This window comes from Gobio gobio (genome assembly GCF_949357685.1).
Source record: "Gobio gobio genome assembly, chromosome: 16".
Taxonomy (NCBI): Eukaryota; Metazoa; Chordata; class Actinopteri; order Cypriniformes; family Gobionidae; genus Gobio; species Gobio gobio.
Window position 1 is genome coordinate 50,063,313 of NC_137109.1, and position 19,358 is coordinate 50,082,670.

Sequence of the window (19,358 nt, forward strand, 5' to 3'; positions counted from 1 at the left end):
ATGTTTTTTTTATTTAATATTTAGTATTTTTAGGGAATTTTATGGTGCTAAATTATATTTATGGAATAGTTTTGATCCATTTATTACCTGTAAACCGCTTCTTTAGCATAGACCTGAAAATGAAATGCCCAACATAAACTGTGGTAAATCTTGTTTTTGGACTGGAGTTTGGTCTCTTTTTAAAGACGACATTTGGCAGTGACAAAAGTTTAAAAAGTGAAAAGTTTATTATGAAAATGCACAAAAACACTATTTTTAAATTTGTATAAAATGCATATTTTCAAAAATATTTTTTACTCCAAACTGTGAGAAAATAGCCATAAATATGAACAAGTTGTGCAGCAAATTTGAGGTTTATCTAAAAAAAATAATAATAAAAGAGCTTCCAGTCAGATTTTGTTTGTGCGCAGTACCAAACGCTTCCACTAGATGAAATGAATCTCCCATACATTTCCAATGCACTCATTTTAGACCTAAAATAATACAAGAGTGACTATTTTTGTTCAAGGGCCAACACATTTTTCCAAGTTTCGCACCATTACGATGAAGTAAAAAACATAATATTTTTCGGTCCAAACAGCCCCAGAGTGTTAAAGCACTAACGACAAAACTTATAAACAATAAACAGAACGATATTGTCATTTGTGATTTTTGTGATGAGAATCAAATGTATTTCGCATTGAGTATTAAAGATAATGAAACCGGTTGAGTTTAAGTATATATACACACAATACTTCAGCTACAATAAATTCCCAAAACTAATAGTGTGACAAACTACCATCGACCGTTTATTAGTTGAGCTGTACAGTGTGTGTTGATTATGGGTTTTCTGCTTCATCTAAAACCTGCTGTAGATTGTCATTGACAGTCTTTAGCTGATGTTCAGTTCCCATGATGCCCCTGGCTTCCATCAACATGGCAGGCATACAAGATGGTCCATACTGTCAGACAAAAGAGAACAATTACATGAGAAAAGTGGTTTGCTTGGACAGAACTCAATAGGAATGAGGAACATCCTCACCGTTTCCACTTCGGCCGGATGAGCCGTGCGATGCTTCAGGTACTTCCTGTTGAGCTCCTTCAGGCTGGTGAGTAAAGAGGATCCTTCTCTCAGAGCTTTGAGTCTCACTTCCATCTCATCATGATCTTTCTGCAGCTCCCTCAGCTTCATCTTTCCCCTGAGCACATATTACAGCGGTGCGATTCATCCAATGATTGTGAAAACAAGATCATTGAGGTAAAACGATTTTTGTGTGGCGTTCAGTTTTTCCACACATTTCAGGTGAAGCATTAAGAGTTCCTTTCACTGGAACTAAGGGGCCAACCCCTGAAAAACAACCCCACCCCATAATCCCCCCTCCACCAAACTTTACACTTGGCACAATGCAGTCAGGCAAGTCCCGTTCTCCTGGGATTTCCAGACAGAGAAGCGTGAAAGTGATAGAAGCGTAATCGAGCAGACCTTTACTATTATAGTTTTTATTCATATTTTGAATCAGTTTGCATTTTTGTATTCTGTTATAATTACAACTTAAGTAATTTTGTTGCATGTTTTTGTCATTTTTATCAGAGAAAGAAAAATGAGAAACTAGCTGAAATAAAATACGCTTAGGGTTCCCCCCACCTTATTTATACACATCTTATTTCACTTAAAGTTTATAATATTTCAAGTATTTCAATATTTCTATAATAATAACCCTGCTTGCTAAATATAAATGTTATGATTTAAAGGAGTGGTTCACTTTAAAATAAAAAAATACCCCATGATTTACTCACCCTCAAGCCATCCTAGGTGAACTAGAATTCAAATGAAAGCTAATACAAAAATGCAAACTGATTCAAAATATTAATAAAAACTATAATATTATAGATCTGCTCAATTATGGCAAAAATCATATCATGATTATTTTGGTCAATATTAACTATTTAACTATTAGTAATGGGCAATATGATCAGAATCGTATTACACAACAGGAGTAATTTTAGATAAAACTTCACAATTATCAAAACCAGTTTTGATACCACAGCAAAAAAATTAAAAAACCTAACTATAAGTGAGAAAAATATTATATTTTGGTCAATATTGACTATTTAACTATTAGTTGTGGCTAATATGATCAAAATCTTATTACACAATAGGAGTAATTTAAGATATCAGTGAATCTTCTTTCAGACGAATACAATTAAGAGTTATATTAATAAATGTCCTGGCTCTTCCAAGCTTTATTAATGGCAGCCCAAAATTTGAAGCCCAAAAAAGAAGGCCCTCTGAAGTGAAGCGATGTGTTTTTGAACAAAAAATATCCATATTTAACTAGAGCTGGGCAAAATTTTTTTTTTTCCCGATTAATCGTTTCTTTTAAATGTGGTCGATTCAAAATCTATTCGCAAAGCCCACGAATTGATTTCCGCAAACATTGAACATAAGATTAACGTAAATCGAATTACTAGTCTTCTAAAATAATTCTCAGATACATTTTTTAGAATAAAGTTGCATCAAAATTGTATTGTATTTAACATAATTGTATGCATTTGAGATATAGAGATGGGTTCTGTTTTAATGTGCCCAAGTGTACCTAAAATAAAAAAAGAGTTTAATATACAGGTTTGTGGCTCTTAATTTCTTTTTAATTACCCACTTTGTAAACTTATGTTCGCTGTTCTTTTTATAAATATAGTATTTGTATTGAATCCATATTCATTGAGTTGAATCAAAAATCGAAACATCTGAATCGATACCCAGCCCTATACAATGAAAAAAATTATTATGGCCCGATTAAATTAAGCATAATTAATTTGTGCTCATTTAAATAAATTTAGTTTTTTGATTTTAATTTAAAAAAATGAATTGGTTTTATGGGAATTGCATGTGTTTTTGTTTAAATTGAGCTGAAATAAATTGATTGCGACCACATACATTTTTTTTTGTAAATTCAACGAATCATTTGTTTCAGTGTATTTAACATGTTATAAAGTAAAATAACAAGCTTCCGGTGGACCGCATTCCATGTTCAACTAGCCGGAAGCTAGTTATTTTACTTTATAACATGCTAAATATGGATTTTTTTCTTACACAAACGCATGGCTTTGCTTCAGAAGGCCTTTATTTAACCCCTAGAGATGTGTGGAGCACGTTTATGATGGATGGATGCACTTTTGGGCTCCCATTCACTGCCATTATAAAGCTTGGAAAAATCTGGAAATCTCTGATTGTGTTCATCAGAAAGAAGAAAGTCATATACACTAGGGGTGCTCCGATCGATCGTTCTCATTCTCTTTCCAGCGCGGGTAAAATAATTATAATGCTGAAGGTGAGGTACAATTCATATTTCTATATTAAATAACTTACACAGTCATTTGAAAACGTTCTGTGGGACGTAACTTAAGTTCACAAACAGTGCGCGTGAATCACGGCGCGCGCGCGCTCTCTCTCTCTCCCTTTCAAAATGCTCAAATGGCTTCACATCAGCGCATGTGCACTAAAATCGAGCTGCACAGTTGACACAGGATTTGCCACTTGCACAATCGAGGCAGTGTCGCATCGTCACTAAAGTTTATCATTTGCATTTATTTTTAAGTCTTGCCAGTGTTCAAACCGCTCTCGCGCTCACGGTCTACACACACACACACACACACACACACACACACACACACACACAGGCCATCTCACAAAAAGCTTGCGAGTACAAATTGCGCTGAAATGGTCAGATACACACAAATGTCTGTACTAAATGACCGTCTTGACGAGTGTGCACGTAAACCCCGTCGTGACTACACTGCAACTGTAACCGTATCCGTGTTCGCTCTTAAAGTGACAGCTGGCGAATAAACGGCTGCTGTCTCTGAGTTTCTCTTTGTCTTGTGTTGTTTGATGAACCTTTATGACACTCACTGCTCTTGAATGACTAACTTTTGCAACCTTAAGTGTAAGGATTAATCTAATTTAATTTATTCAGGGAAGACCAATATTAATTTACATTTGATTTCTTATTAAATGTCTTTAGTATTTCTTACCTCAATACTAATGTTAGACCTAACTGAAAAATTGTTTTTAAAAACAAAAATGCACTGCATGATCAACTATTTAGGTGAGATAATTATATACATTTATTTGGGAAAGATGGCCTACAGTAGCCTTAAGTTATCTCATTTTCTAAAATAAACACTTGGTGGTTCTTCAAGATCTTGACTCAGTTAATTTAGAGTTAGTTTAATTTCTACAAATGGTGCAAACTCTGCAAGATTATAGATGAAAGATTGCCATTCCCCTGCCATTCTGTGATCGGCAATCGGCAGATCATGATCTTGGTGATCGGCCCCAAAAATGCTGATCGGAGCATCTCTAATATACACCTAGGATGACTTGAGGGAGAGTAAATCATAGGATAATTTTCATTTAAAAGTGAACTAATCCTCTAATGACCATGAAGTGAACACAGTTTTGTCAGATCATCAGAGTATAAAAGAGCAGTTTTTGTACTTACTTAATAAGCTCATTTCTGGCTTCCACAAGCCTGGTCCTCTTCTGATTAATGGCTCTATTGATCTGAAAGACAGAACCACACACACTTATGCCTTCAAAACAAATGTGCTATTAAAAAATGATGCATTTGTCACACAATGAAGAATCACCTTGTTGTTTTCCCTTTTCACACTCTTGAGCTCCTTTGTCGCTGTGATCTATGAACGAGTGGCATGTTTATATCATTATTAAGACAGCGGCGACCATTTATTCTCTAGGAAAAGAAGTGTAAGACGATCTCACCATCTCAGAGAGCTGCTCCTCAAAGGAGCGACTGGCAGAATCGATGGAGCGTTTGACCGCCTCAGAGTCTATGGTCTGCCTGCATAAAACACAGAATCAAATATCTGAGAGTTTGACGTCTACTAGTTAGAAAAACACTGAACTGACTGATCTAGGGATGCACGATATTATCGGCACGACATCGGAATCGGCCGATAAACGCTTAAAATATAAAAATCGGCCGATATGAAAAAATTATGCCGATATGATAATGTGTTGATATGCGCCTGCAAGAACTCACGTGTATAGCAAGGAGTGCTATAGAGACAGAGCGTTTTTAGGCCACGCCCACACCGGGGGGGAAAACAATCCAACGCTCTCCATTGACTTTGCATTGCGTGAGGCTGCCTCATTGTCATTTCGGACTTATAACAAAAAACAGAACAATGTCTAAAAGCTGATATGTGACAAGGTGTACAGCAAACAAGCTTAAAAACACAGAAATAAGTTTTTATAAGCTGTCGACCCAAAAAAACGAGCGTTTAAGAAGATAAAAGTGGATACAGGCAATACGAAGTGAAGCTTCAGCAGGAAGAATGGGTACATTTTGGGATCCTGACACTCAGTGTGTCTCAGTATGTCATAGCTGTCAACCCTCCCGTTTTTTCCGGGTTTCTCACGTATTTTAGTTATTTTCCCGCTGTCTTCCCGTTTTAGAATTTTCCCGTAAAATATCCCGTATTTTTACGTTCTGATTGTGTTAACTCAGAACACGCAACTATCTGGTTTAGTGCCAGAAGACGCGAATGAGAAGTCGCGCGCACTGTGAGAAAATTTTCCATGCACTCATCCGAGAGCGCGCACACGTCTCTCAGCGCACAAATATTGAGTTCTCTTTCAAGTCTTGCTCTTGAACGGACAAACTCACGCAAAAAGTATGTCAACATATTGATGAGTATTCTAGCAGACATAGTCTGTATATGGCTTAAGTAAGCTTTATACAGTCCAGAAAAGACGACGCATATCCGAGGTCTTAAAGGGGCAGTAGCCTTTACTGCTGTCTGTTTAATGTCAAACAAAAGACAAGGGCATCACTCACTGCTCTTGATTGAATAACTTTTGTAAGTTTAATAGGATTAATCTTTAATTTATACAGTCATATATGCAATGTTATTTTACATTTGATCAATTTCTGTACCTGAAAACTAATGTTAGACGTACCTGAAAAACCTGAAAAGCATAGTTTATTTTATTAGTATCTTTGCTCAATAGTATTTATTTGTGCTGCTGCTTGTATTTAAATGATTTGTTCTTATTATTTTCTTTTTTTTTATTTGACAGTAGTCCTTTTTTCCCTGAACATAGCAAATACTGAACCGTACCGAAACGGTGAACCTTAAACCGTGATACAAACCGAACCGTGAGCAATCTGTACCGTTACACCCCTAGCGTAACGTATGATAAAATGACTGAAAAAAGGTTGGGAAACACTGGCTTAGGCTACTATCGAAGAAGAAGAAGAAGACAGTTGCAGCCGCGGGCGGGAGGAAGAGGGAAAATGTAGCGGGAAGTAAACTTCAAGGAGAGTATAGTAGATGAGTGTGATGTGCAATGATGGATCAGGACGCTGACGGCCAAAATCAAAATATTTTGTGTAGTTATAAACTCTTTAGACTCTTTTTTTTAAGTTTGTAGATAAGAATCGTGTAAAAAAATCCCTTATTTTGTGGATGGATTCCGGGAAATCTCCCTTATTTTCAATGTTCAATGTTGACAGCTATGCAGTATGTGTATGTGTGCAGTAAAGATTTTGTCACTGTTAAGTCAAATATCCAAATGTCCGTTTTATATATGATATTTCCTGTCTCTGATGACGTTCCGCTCTAGTCGCCGTAGTTCTCAGTGTAATATGACCCGCGCGCTCTGTCTCGATGGCCTGAATCCACTTTTTTGTACTTAAACGCTCGTTTTTTGGGTCAACAGCTTATAAAAACGTCTAGGTTTTTGCTTCTGGGTTTTGTTTAGCTTGTTTGCTGTACACTTTGTCACATATCAGCTTTTATACATTGTTCAGTTTTTTGTTATAAGTCCGAAATGACAAGAAGGCGCTTCACGCAATGCAAAGTCAATGGAGAGCGTTGGATTGTTTTCCCCCCCGGTGGGCGTGGCCTTCAGATTATGACGCGTGTCGCTCTGTCTCTATAGCGATAAGATCACGTCAGCCAATGGGAAGAGTTTTGGCTTCTTCGACAAAATTTTTTCTTATCGAATAAAGTTGTTGAAGTCTCTATTAAAATGATCCATAACAGTTATCCGATAAATCATAAACTTGCTAAATTTAACAGTAGTATTTCACCCAATTGCTCTTTTTGCCTTCAGTATGAAGAGACTATTAATCACTTGTTTTGGGACTGTACTTACTGTAAAGTCTTCTGGATTGATTTTTCAAATTTTGTTAAAAAATATTTATATCCAAACTTTTGTATAACCCCCAAAATTGTGTTTTTTGGTTATTCTTTGAAGTTAGACCCTACTCATTGTAAATTTATTATTAATTTATTGCTTTACTGTGCTAAATTTTACATTCATAAGTGTAAATTAAAAAAAAAAAAACTCCCTACTTTTTTATTTTCAGAAAAGAAAAGCAGCTGAAGCTCCTCCAGGTCCTAGTGCCCGCCTGCTAGAGTTAAGTGTAGTGGGGGCGCTGTTGTTACAGTAATAAAATGAAAAGTAGACTACACAAATAAATTGAAATTACTTATTTTTCTGAATAAATAAAGATGTCATAAATCACAAGCATGACACTTGTAAATTAAATACTTTTATATGCAGTTTATTATTCTGTACTTTTATGAAATAGATGATGAAAAATAATCCAAGGAGCTCTAAAATAATTGTAGAAATGTTTTATTTGAAGCTAAATACAGCATCAACTGATGCCATGCCACCCCTACTTCATGTGCACAAACAATAAATCCAAAAAATAAAATATTTAGGGTTACAACTGCATCTGGGGTGAAAAATCACTGACTTTATTATTGTTATTTTCAGCACTTTTAATATACTCTTATTATAAAAATAACTTTATTAACATGTATTTATCTGTAACAAGTATCCTTTTAGTAAGGAGACCTCAGAAATCTAAAACCCGAATGAGAAAAAAAAAGTGTTTGCTCAAAATGGTGTTGTTTCCAAACAAAGAGAAAAAAATAAACATATATCGGTATCGGCATCGGCCAAAACGAGTTGAAAAATATCGGTAATATCGGCAAAAAGACTGATCATATACTTACTTATACTCAGTGACAAACTCCTGGAAAGCATCGAGCACCACGTCAAGATCAGCTGGGCTTCTCAGATCTCTGGGTCTTTTAGATGGGCCAGCCGTCTCTGGAGAACATCTTACATTTAAGCACTTGGCAGAGGCTTTTATCGAAATCAATTTACACTGCCTTTGGTCAGATCATGATGAATCACAACATCACAAAAGTTTGGGTTGGCTCATGGCGACCTATATTTTTAAAGATTTTTTTAAAGTGCATATAGAGAGAGAGAGAACCGGGAAAATACTTCCAGAACCAAGACCAGTAGAAAAAGAAACACATTTAAAATCAATTTATTAATAAAATAATTTGCAAAATGTGTGTAGGGCTGTCAAACGATTAATCACATCCAAAATAAAAGTTTGTGTTTACATAATGTATGTGTGTACTGTGTATAATTATTATGAATATGTATATATTTAAGAAAAATGTGTTATATTTATTAGGGCTGTCAAAAGATTAATCGCGATTAATCGCATCCAAAATAAAAGTTTGTGTTAATTATTATTTATATATAAATACACACACATTCATGTATTTATTTAAGAAATATTTGCATGTATATATTGTATATACATTTATATAATATATATAAATATAAATGTTTTATATATAAAAATAATATTTTTTTCTTAAATATATACATGCTTGTGTGTGTATTTATATATAAATAATAATTAACAGAGTACACACACATATATTATGTAAACACAAACTTTTATTTTGGATGCGATTAATCGCGATTAATCTTTTGACAGCCCTAATATTAATATGATGTGTAATATTATATATTGTATTCCTGAAACATAATATTAATATCACCAATATTGTTCTTTATAATATTAATATTTGTAATATTAACAAATATAATTTTTATATATAAAACATTTATATTTATATATATTATATAAATGTATATACATGCAAATATTTCTTAAATATATACATGAATGTGTGTGTATTTATATATAAATAATAATTAACACACATATATTATGTAAACACAAACTTTTATTTTGGATGCGATTAATCGCGATTAAGCTTTTGACAGCCCTAATTAATATTAGTAATATTAACCCTCTGGTGCTCATTAGGCACTTTTGAATGAATAATTATTAGATTTTTTTTTAATTGTAATTTCATTGGAATGGTATGAAACTGTGTGGCACTGGCTATGAGAGCACAACATGTGACCGTCAAAGGAAATTAATAATAATAAAAATAATAACGAATGAAAATACTAATGTAATGCCTAAATGCCTAATAAAAACCTAATAAAAGTAAGTAATTATGTCTGGAAACATTGTTCTCAGCAACTAAAAGACATCACACATTTAAAATAACTTCACAAATAAGCACCTGATGCCGATAAAGACTTCCTTTTCTGCTTGTGGCCGCTCTGCGTTCGACTGGAGGATCTCCTCTTTGCCCCTTTAGACTTCTCCATGCTTGGGCGCTGGAAAGGACAAAAACTGAATAATATTTCACATTTCATACATGTGACCCTGAGCTCAACAGCAGTCCTGCGTCTCAAGGGTAAATCTGTGGCAATAGCCAACAATACACTATATGGGTCAAAATTATAGATTTTTCTATTATGCCAAAAATCATTAGGATATTAAGATCATGTTCCATGAAGATATTTTGTAAAATGTCCTACCGTACATATATCAAAAAAGTATTATTATTAGTATTTTGTGTCGCTAAAGACTTCATTTGGACGACTTTAAAGGGATAGTTCACCCAAAAATGAAAATTATCCCATGATTTACTCACCCTCGAGTCATCTGAGGTGTGTATGATATTCTTTCAGACGAATAAAATCTGAGTTATATTACAAAAGTCCAGCTAATCCAAGCTTTATAATAGCAGTAATAGTTGCTCTGTTTTTGAAGTCCATTAAAAGTGCATCTGTCCATCATATAACTGCTCCACGCGGCTCTGGGGTGTTAATAAAGGCCTTCTGAAGCGAATCGATGCGTTTGTGTAAGAAAAATATCCATATTTAAAACTTTATCAAGTAAACTTTCGACCGACCGCCTTCCCTGTTCAATTTATGGAAAGTTCCCCTGCCGATCGAAAGATTAACGCGACCAAGTCATGACGTCACGAACGCATCTTGAGTTTCACTTTCAACATTCAACACTTTTCCACAGAAGCCGGTCGGCCGAAAGTTTACTTGATAAAGTTTTAAATATGGATATTTTTCTTACACAAGCGCATCGATTCGCTTCAGAAGGCCTTTATTAACACCCCAGAGCCGCGTGGAGCAGTTATATGACGGATAGATGCACTTTTTATGGACTTCAAAAACAGAGCAACTATTACTGCTATTATAAAGCTTGGATTAGCCTGGACTTTTGTAATATAACTCAGATTTTATTCGTCTGAAAGAAGAATGTCATACACACCTCGGATGACTTGAGGGTGAGTAAATCATGGGCTAATTTTTATTTTTGGGTGAACTATCCCTTTAAAAGGAGATTTTCTCAATATTTAGATTTTTTGCACCCTTAGATTCCAGATTTTCAAATATTGTCCTATCCTAACAAACCATAAATCAATGGAAAGCTTATTTAGTCAGCTTTCAGATGCTGTATAAAATTGACCCTAGTGACTGGTTTTGTGTACACATATGTAGATACTGATGGCTAAGGACATGAGACGTACAAAACTTTCATCCTCATCGGTCAGCTCCTCTGAGGACGGCGGTGACCTCGGCTGAGCCGGAGAGGTTTCTTTCGCTGACCTCTGACCTTTTCCTGCCTTCTGGAAAAATAAAAACATGCCTTCCAAATAAACTCCTTTCCATATCTCCCATGTATTAAAGTCATCATGAAAAGACGAGCGCAACTTCAGTTCTCGTATTGTGCCGTATATCCGAGTGAAACGCTTTGCAAACAAGAACAAATGTAGGGCGGGGCTTGATTTTGTCTGTGGGGAATTGATTGGATGGTTGTGGTTTGCTATTGGCTGATCTCATGTGAGTGACCTCTTCTCTGATGATGAGGGCGGGGCCACCTGTCACTCACATGAGATCAGCCAATAGCAAACCACAACCATCCAATCAATTCCCCAATGACAAAATCAAGCCCCGCCCTACATTTGTTCTTGTTTGCAAAGCGTTTCACTCGGATATACGGCACAATAGAGAAGAAAAGACGAGTGAAACTCCAGTTTCATGCTTTAAACGCTCACCTTGGACGCAGAGCTCGCGGGGACTGCCATTCTCTTCTTGTCTGTATCCTCTCTGCCTTCTGATATGGTTGGTAAAGGTCCGCCTTTAGCTTGTCTATGACACACAAAGCCTTTACGTTATTATTACGCTGATGCAGACACACAGCAGAAACCCCCTGATCTCGCTTCTACCTGCTGGATATCAGATGTTAAATACCCAGAGTTCGTCAGAATTGTAGAAACTCGTGGTGTGTCTGATTAAAACACTGGAAAAAGTTCTAGTCCTTGCCGTCTTTAATTTATTGATTTCAAGATGCTTAAAGGGTTAGTTCACCCAAAAATGAAAATTCTGTCATTAATTACTCACCCTCATGTCGTTGGACACCCGTAAGACCTCCGTTCATATTCGGAACACAAATGAAGATATTTTAGTGTAAAGCTGATGCTGAGAAAGGCTTCACACAGGCCTCCATTGGCATTCAGTACATTTACACTTTCTTCCAAGATCCATGAAAGGCACTTAAAACGTCGTTACAAAGTCTATCTCACCACAGTGGCTCTACAATAATCGTACAATGCGACGACAATAGTTTTTGTGCGCAAAAAAAAATCAAAATAACACCTTTATCCAGCTTGTTACTGCCTTCCGTGTGTGCCTCCACGACGCATGCGCGAGAATATGACGCAGATCCGGCGTTCGGACACATGACCCAGAAGAGATTTGTTTACGAGCAGAGGAAGACGCGCGTGTCTAAGCTGTTGGATTCTACATTGATCGTGCTTTAGGTCTCGGCGTAGTTCCTCAAAATGGGGCTTAAGTGTGTATTTCATCGATTCCCGAACACCGGCGCTACGTCATATTCTCGCGCATGCGTCGTGGAGGCTCACACGGAAGACAAGAACAAGTTGGATAAAGGTGTTATTTTGATTTTTTTTTGCGCACAAAAACTATTGTCGTCGCATTGTATGATTATTGTAGAGCCACTGTGGTGAGATGGACTTTGTAACGACGTTTTAAGTGCCTTTCATGGATCTTGGAAGTGTCAATGTACTGAATGCCAATGGAGGCCTATCTGAAGCCTTTCTCAGCATCAGCTTTCAACTAAAATATCTTCATTTGTGTTCCGAATATGAACGAAGGACTTACGGGTGTCGAACGACATGAGGGTGAGTAATTAATGACAGAATTTTCATTTTTGGGTGAACTAACCCTTTAAGTCTTGAATTCTTTGAACAACCCAAAGCACATGGAGATACCGGGAGCAAATTCACATGACAGATGTTAATAGAAGGACAGGATTATCAGGATGGATAGGATGGTCTTTAGACACTACAAACCATACAAAAAGATAATAAGACTCATACGAACAATTCATAAATGAACATTAACAATATATAGGCAATCCAAATAATTATATAAACAAAATATAGCTGCAACCACTAACACCGGGGCCAAGCGCAAATAAGAAGACAAGAGTGTCAGATCAGCTGCAGTTACATTTAAAGATGATTTTAGGCAAAAGGGCTGAAAAATGCATTGTAGTCTATGGGAATTTCATGTTTTGTTCTATTATAGCGCCACCAAGAGGCACAATCCTAAAAAAAATTTAATGCGTCTTCGGAGTGAGCCCGAGATACATGTGTGTCAATTTTGGTGAAAATATCTAATTTCGTTTTGGAGTTCTAGACATTTATATGAAAAAAAAACACGTATAAAATGACTGACACCTGACTTTGATTGGATTTTACTCCCCCCTTACTATCAATATTTTGACATTTGGGCATTAGCGTTTCGCTATCGACCTATGTTTCTGAACTTCTGACACTGGTCTCGTCTCGATCGGACTACCGGTTTCGAAGATATCAACATTTTATAAGCGCTAATTTACAACGCTGCTCAAACCATACGCCGAAACCTGGCAAATCTGGTATCGTTGGACTCGGCAAGGATTCAGGAGACAAAAAAAGTTACTCCCATGAAAATAAGTCAATCAGACTCAAAGTTATAAGCATTTGAAAAATAAAATTCTCCACTAGGTGGTGCTGTTTCAAAACTTCTCAGGCTCCTTCAGGGCATCGTGCTGATGACCCATACCGAGTTTCATAACAATCCGTTCATGTGTTCATAAAATAAAGCAGTTTAGCACATAATTCAAAATGGCCGTCAGACAAAATGGCCAATAAAATTGGATATCAGTCGACTCAGCAAGCCGTCTTGAATCTAACGAGACCACTTTTATGATTTTTGGACAAACGGTTCAGAAGTTAGAAGCAAAAATCAGCCATTTTTCGTATCTACGGACCAGTAGGTGGCGCTGTGGCGAAACGCTGCATGTTGCCTCAGGTCATGCTTGTGATGACATGTACCAAGTTTGATCTGAATACGATAAAGCGTTGCGGAGATATAGCCTTATGTGTATTTCCGCAAGCGCAACGTAAAATTTGTTAACGCGTTTATCGAAAACGTTTTGACGAATCAACTTGAATTCCATAACTTTTTGTCAGCACTGGCTGAAGATGATCTGGTTAAATTTTCGTGCAAATCGGTCAAACCGTATAGGACAAGTTCGCAAACGTAGGTTTTTCGGAAAATTCAAAATGGCGGGATAATATTCATGAAGGAAAATGACGTCAGAGGATGCAATGGAATCTTTTTGTTTCTATCCCTTAGGGTTCAAAAGTTATTAGCATAAACATGAGTGAAACTTTGGACAGGTGGTGGCGCTAGAGGGATAGTTTGACTCCAAAATTGGTGTGGTTAATGTTGGGCCAGTCCTCTATCAGTGGGCCAAATTTCATAACTTAGACGTGCCATAGACGTCAATGGCGGAATAATAATAAGATAATCTAACGTTTCAATAGGAGCCTTCGGTGCTTGGCCCCTAATTAAAACCATACACATAATAAAGGCTAGATGTCTTACGGCGGAGTCTCTAACGTCATCACCGGCGGCCATCTTGTCACAGGCAAGCTTTCTGGCGTGATCTGAACACAAATACTCTTATCTCGCTGAAATCTTGACGGATTTACAAATGGTTTGGTTTCTTACAAACGTTATTAAAGGTCCCATGGCATGGCATTTTTCTATTATTTTATAGTGTTTTCTGAGGTGTACTTATATTATTAGTATGATTTTTACATCATAAAATGTCATAATTTAGAAATAAAAGGCATTTTTTCTATACTGCTGTTTGCCCTGTGGCTGAATGCCCTGCTTCAAGAGGCGTGTCTGCTGTGAGACTCCAGTAAAAACGCCCACTGTTGTGATTGGCTGACATCTTTGCATTTTAAATGAGCGGAGGGGGCGTGGTTTAACGAGGCACGAGCAGGCACGAGTCTGCCAGAGAGACGGATGGACCCGAGTTCACTTCTCATCAGTTCTCTCAGCATGTCTGAGTTCAGGGTGAACTGTTGTTGTTACTAGCATATACTTCAGGTTATTAGTTTATTTCTAGTCGGAGGGGCTGTCACTCATGTCAGAAAGTTAGTAACTTTAGTAAATTATGGATCAGCGCTGACTCGAGACGCGAACCGTTTAGAACGATTCAGTCCGATTTGGTGAACTGGTTCGGTTCACTAAAAAGAACCGATTCAAAAGAATGATTCGTTCGCGAACCGGACATCACGGAGACAGAGCGATTGCTAACAAAGTTATTTATAGTAACTACTGAGTTATGAGAGCGCTGTCTGTCAGCGCGAGTTTATTGTGTTTGTATCTGCGAGTTCTGAATAAACACGAGTCCCAGTCACACCGAGTCCGTCTTCATCATTATTCTACCAACTTTGTAACACATGCAATGTACCATTACAGCGAGATGAACGAGTTAGTAAGTTTGATTAAAGCATTATTTCTAGATATGTTCCAATCATATGAAAAGCGTCATTGACGCGCATTGAGTAACTTACACAGCGCAAACAAAGACACAACAGCTGTAATCGAATGTAATCCAGTTTATTGTGGGGAAAGCTGGCTAGCCTAGCCGGATACCCTCACGCTTACCCCCCTTCTGCTTAATCTCACGCCGCGTTTGGTGCCTCCGCTGTGGGCAGATGCAGTACTGGGGGTCGGGGATGTTGGAGGCCGAGCTTCGGCGTGCGTGAGGTTTCTCTCTAAAGATGTGGCTCTGCCGATGTTGAGCAGAAAAGACTGTATGCACATTTTAGAACAGATAGACGCGACAAGGACGTACAAAAACACTGACTCACAAGATAGAAAACACCGTTCTGTCGGGAGAGAGAGAAGCCGCAGTGTGTCCACAAATAATAAATAATAAGCTACACATAAGAAATCAATGATCACAGATCAGAAGGAACTGAAGAAAGACTTCTGTTTTCATTTGTACATCCAAACACTGAGAAACTGCCAGCGTTCACTCGTTCACAAGTAACGTTAATGATCTCGAGCCTTTGCATGGGCGTGGCAGATTCTCTGGGCGGAGGAAAGGGAGGGAACCGTTCCTGCTTGGACGTCAAACCAGGAGACTTCAGGATTGGCTCGTCTGGCCTGTCATTTTCTCAAAGGCAGAGAAAGACAGCCAGAACTCGGGTTTACACCGATCAACATTTCTATCCACTTGGGGACAATATTCAGGCTAGGGGAACTCATATTAATGTTGAAAAACCTCATAAAATGAAAATTTCATGCCATGGGACCTTTAACGTGGCTATAATTCTGGATGCATACGTGTGCAGTGTCATAACTACATCTCTGACGTTTATAACAAACCAAACCGTTTGAAAATCGGTAGAAAATTGAGCAAGTCATGGTTATTTAAAAAGCACATGCACCATTAAAACACAATGTTAGGAGTGAGCGAGCTGACTGTGACAAAATGGCCGCCAGGTGCGGACGTCGACCTTGATTGGCCAGCAGCGGACGAGACATCTAGCCTTTATTATGTATTAGGGTTGGGTGATGTCCCCTAAATAGGCAGTTGACGATGTTTACAGTAAAACATCGCGATGGTCGATGATATCGTCGTTTTTTTTTTTAGGTAGGTAATTTACTATACCTCAATATTTATGTAATTTTTTTCTACTTAAAACTATCATTTCGTTATTTTACTAACCCAAATAATGACTCATCCGCGCTAGGTTGCACGTGAGGGAAAAAACGTGGCTTCCTTCCACTTAAGAAGAGTTATGCTCTTTTTATTTTAATATATCTCTTTACATAAATACTATTTTCTACTTTAAAAATATTATTTCGTTATTTTACTAACCCAGTGTTTTGTATGTGAATGCTGTTTCACGTGAATATTACCACAGGAGTGAAGCAAAGCTTTGTTTAGCCTAGAAAGGAAATAAATTAGCACTTCTTTATTCTGTTTTGCGACCCGATTTTCCATGAATTTAGTCCATTTTATCCCAATGGACATCTTGTTTCCTTTCCCAAATCTTAACTCGCGTCGCACCCATTTTCCCAGGGGATTATAAACGTTTCTTCCTTTCGTTAGCTTATAATTAAGTCTATTAACACTATTCATATCCTTTACTGTGGTAAAATATAAAAAACACTGTAGGACGAATACCTTTTTACTTCAAACTTTATTTAACACTGTTTGTTCTTGTTATTAAACTTAGTAAGGCGCGTCAAGTTTATTTGAATTTGACGTGTTACACACACACACACACACACACACACACACACACACACACACACACACACACACACACACACACACACACACACACACACACACACACACACACACACACACACACACACACACACACACACACACACACACACACACACACACACACACACACACACACACACACACACACACACACACACACACACACACACACACACACACACACACACACACACGATTTTAGTTTCGTTTTCTCTGGCAGTGAATAATCAAACATTGCCTAAATGTCTTGACCCTGTGGAAGATAAAATTCGCTCTTCAGAAATTTTACAACAAGTGTTGTTTTGCAACGTCAGGAGAAAACATGAAGACGAAGATATACGAAATGTATCTATCCAGCTTGTGTCTCAAAGCGCAGAGCGGTATAGACGCATCTTTCCGGGGAAATAGAATGAATCAAATATTTTTCGAACTAATATTTAATTTTCTTATATTCTTTAGAGTGCCATTTATTTACTGATAATCGTTTAGATGTTTTATAGGCTGTGTTGTTTCACTGACGGAAGTGCTAAAATAAACACGCATGTTTATCAGGGTTCCCACTCTTTTTCAGAAACCATTTTCCAGTATTTTTCCAGGACATTTTCAATTTTACTACGGCGGGAATAAAAGACAAGGATCATGCCAAATATTGCTTTCTAAGTCTTTAAAAGCCGTACAGTTTATTGCCATTACTTAACAATCCAGCATTTTTCAACATGAGCTCTTAATCATACATTATGACTATGGAAGCTTGTTTACACCACAGAATAGAACGAAAAGGTAATTGTGACTTTTTATCTCGCTATTGCGAGTTTACATATTTGTGATATAAACGCGAAAATTGTCGCAATTCTTTTTTCCTCAGAATTTGACTTTATAACTTGCAATTGCAGTTTAGATCTCACAATTCTGAGAAATGAAGTCAAAATTGCAAGATATAAACTCGCAACTGCGCAAAAAAGTCAATTGTGAAGAAAAGACTTGCGAGTTTATATCACGCAATTCTGACTATATCTTGCAATTCTGACTTTAAACACACAAATGTGACTTTGTATCAAAATGATGTGATTAGGTAGCAGCTTACGAGTTAACATTCACTGAGCAGTTATAGCATTAGCATTAGCATTAGCTAACGGCTGAGAGTGGCAACACAAGACTAAACATCATTATTCATTATTACTCATACGCATCAAACTCAGCATTCCTGAACTTGTGCTTTCTGCAACTAGCGCTAATTGTTTGGGCCAGCGATAAACTCTTTATACTCGGCTAAAGAAATAACTTTTTTTAAAGATTTTTCCCAGACAACAACAAGATTGTTCAGGACATTTTAAATGTTCTCTCATTTTCCATGTGTTTTCCAGGACGAGTGGGAACCCTGCTTATGGATGTTTCAGCCTCAAATGATTTCAAAATGTAGGCTATATATATCTGGCATAGACTACAGTATTTAAAATAGCATATATGCATTAGTTATATTCTCTATTTAATTTACAGAGCAATCCCTGCCGCACTCACAACAAGATTCGCAACGGGGGGCGTGACATCATCGGCACAACCCTATTATGTGTATATCTATGGTCCATTCAAACACCCGAACCTCACCAATGCAAAAGAACAAAGGAAGGAAGTGAGGTGTATTTATAGACCTTGATCAGGGGATTATGGGTAATGTAGTACATCATATGGATTTATGAGAAGCGTAGTACAAAGGAAAAGGAAACAAATGGGTCACCTGACGACTTGATTTGGTGGCTGAGATGGTTCCTGGTTCTCCTTGGCGCTCTTATTCAGTTCCTGGGCCTTTTCCTTAGCCTTAGCCTTATGAGCCTCTCCAGGCTTCCCAGATCTCCGGTTCTGTGCCCGTCCTGGACTCAGATCTTCCTCTAAAGCGGTGCTGTGAAGCGGATTCCCTAAAGCGGAGTCACACTAAAGTCACTCATTTGACAGAGAACACACACTTTCAGTGGATGTGCTTCAGGTCAGTCATACCATGAGGAGAATACTGATCTCCCTGGAAGAAACTGGCTTTCTCTATGGAGGAAATGTCCAGGGCTCGTGGAGACTCGTCCTCGTTCTGTTTCGCACTCTAACAAGACAGAAATAAACATATTAAAGTCTGTCAATGGGGTCCAAACGTGCTAATAAAAGTGCCTATAATATGTATAATACAATGCATTTATTATGAACTGCTACTTCAGTCCACAAGTCAATACTATATGTATTTAATATCACTTAATAATAGCACTATCAAATCAATTAATTGTGATTAATCGCATCTATAAAGGTTTTTGTTTATATAACATGTGTGTAATTAATACACAAACATTATATATTATGCATTTACTATCACTAATTATAATATGACGCCTAATATTATATGTGTATTGGTTTTTTTTAAACTTGTAATTCCTGAAACATGTTGTTTTAATATCACCAATATTTATATTATGTAATATAAATATTTATTAT

General features: G+C 37.1%; 1 protein-coding gene across 1 annotated transcript in view; it reads right to left on the bottom strand.

Annotated features, from left to right (window-relative positions):
- Window positions 1-203: 203 nt before the first annotated feature.
- cenpu (centromere protein U) overlaps window positions 204-19,358 on the bottom strand; it is a 19,874-nt gene continuing 719 nt past the window's right edge. Inside the window, exons 2-12 of the mRNA XM_079838806.1 lie at window positions 18,879-18,975; window positions 18,622-18,799; window positions 11,266-11,359; window positions 10,738-10,836; window positions 9,427-9,523; window positions 8,038-8,134; window positions 4,766-4,844; window positions 4,633-4,680; window positions 4,485-4,546; window positions 1,022-1,178; window positions 204-941 (exon numbers count right to left, since the gene is read on the bottom strand). Coding sequence (XP_079694932.1) covers window positions 819-941; window positions 1,022-1,178; window positions 4,485-4,546; window positions 4,633-4,680; window positions 4,766-4,844; window positions 8,038-8,134; window positions 9,427-9,523; window positions 10,738-10,836; window positions 11,266-11,359; window positions 18,622-18,799; window positions 18,879-18,975 — 1,131 coding nt within the window. The 3' untranslated portion in view covers window positions 204-818. The remainder of the gene's footprint in view (window positions 942-1,021; window positions 1,179-4,484; window positions 4,547-4,632; window positions 4,681-4,765; window positions 4,845-8,037; window positions 8,135-9,426; window positions 9,524-10,737; window positions 10,837-11,265; window positions 11,360-18,621; window positions 18,800-18,878; window positions 18,976-19,358) is intronic.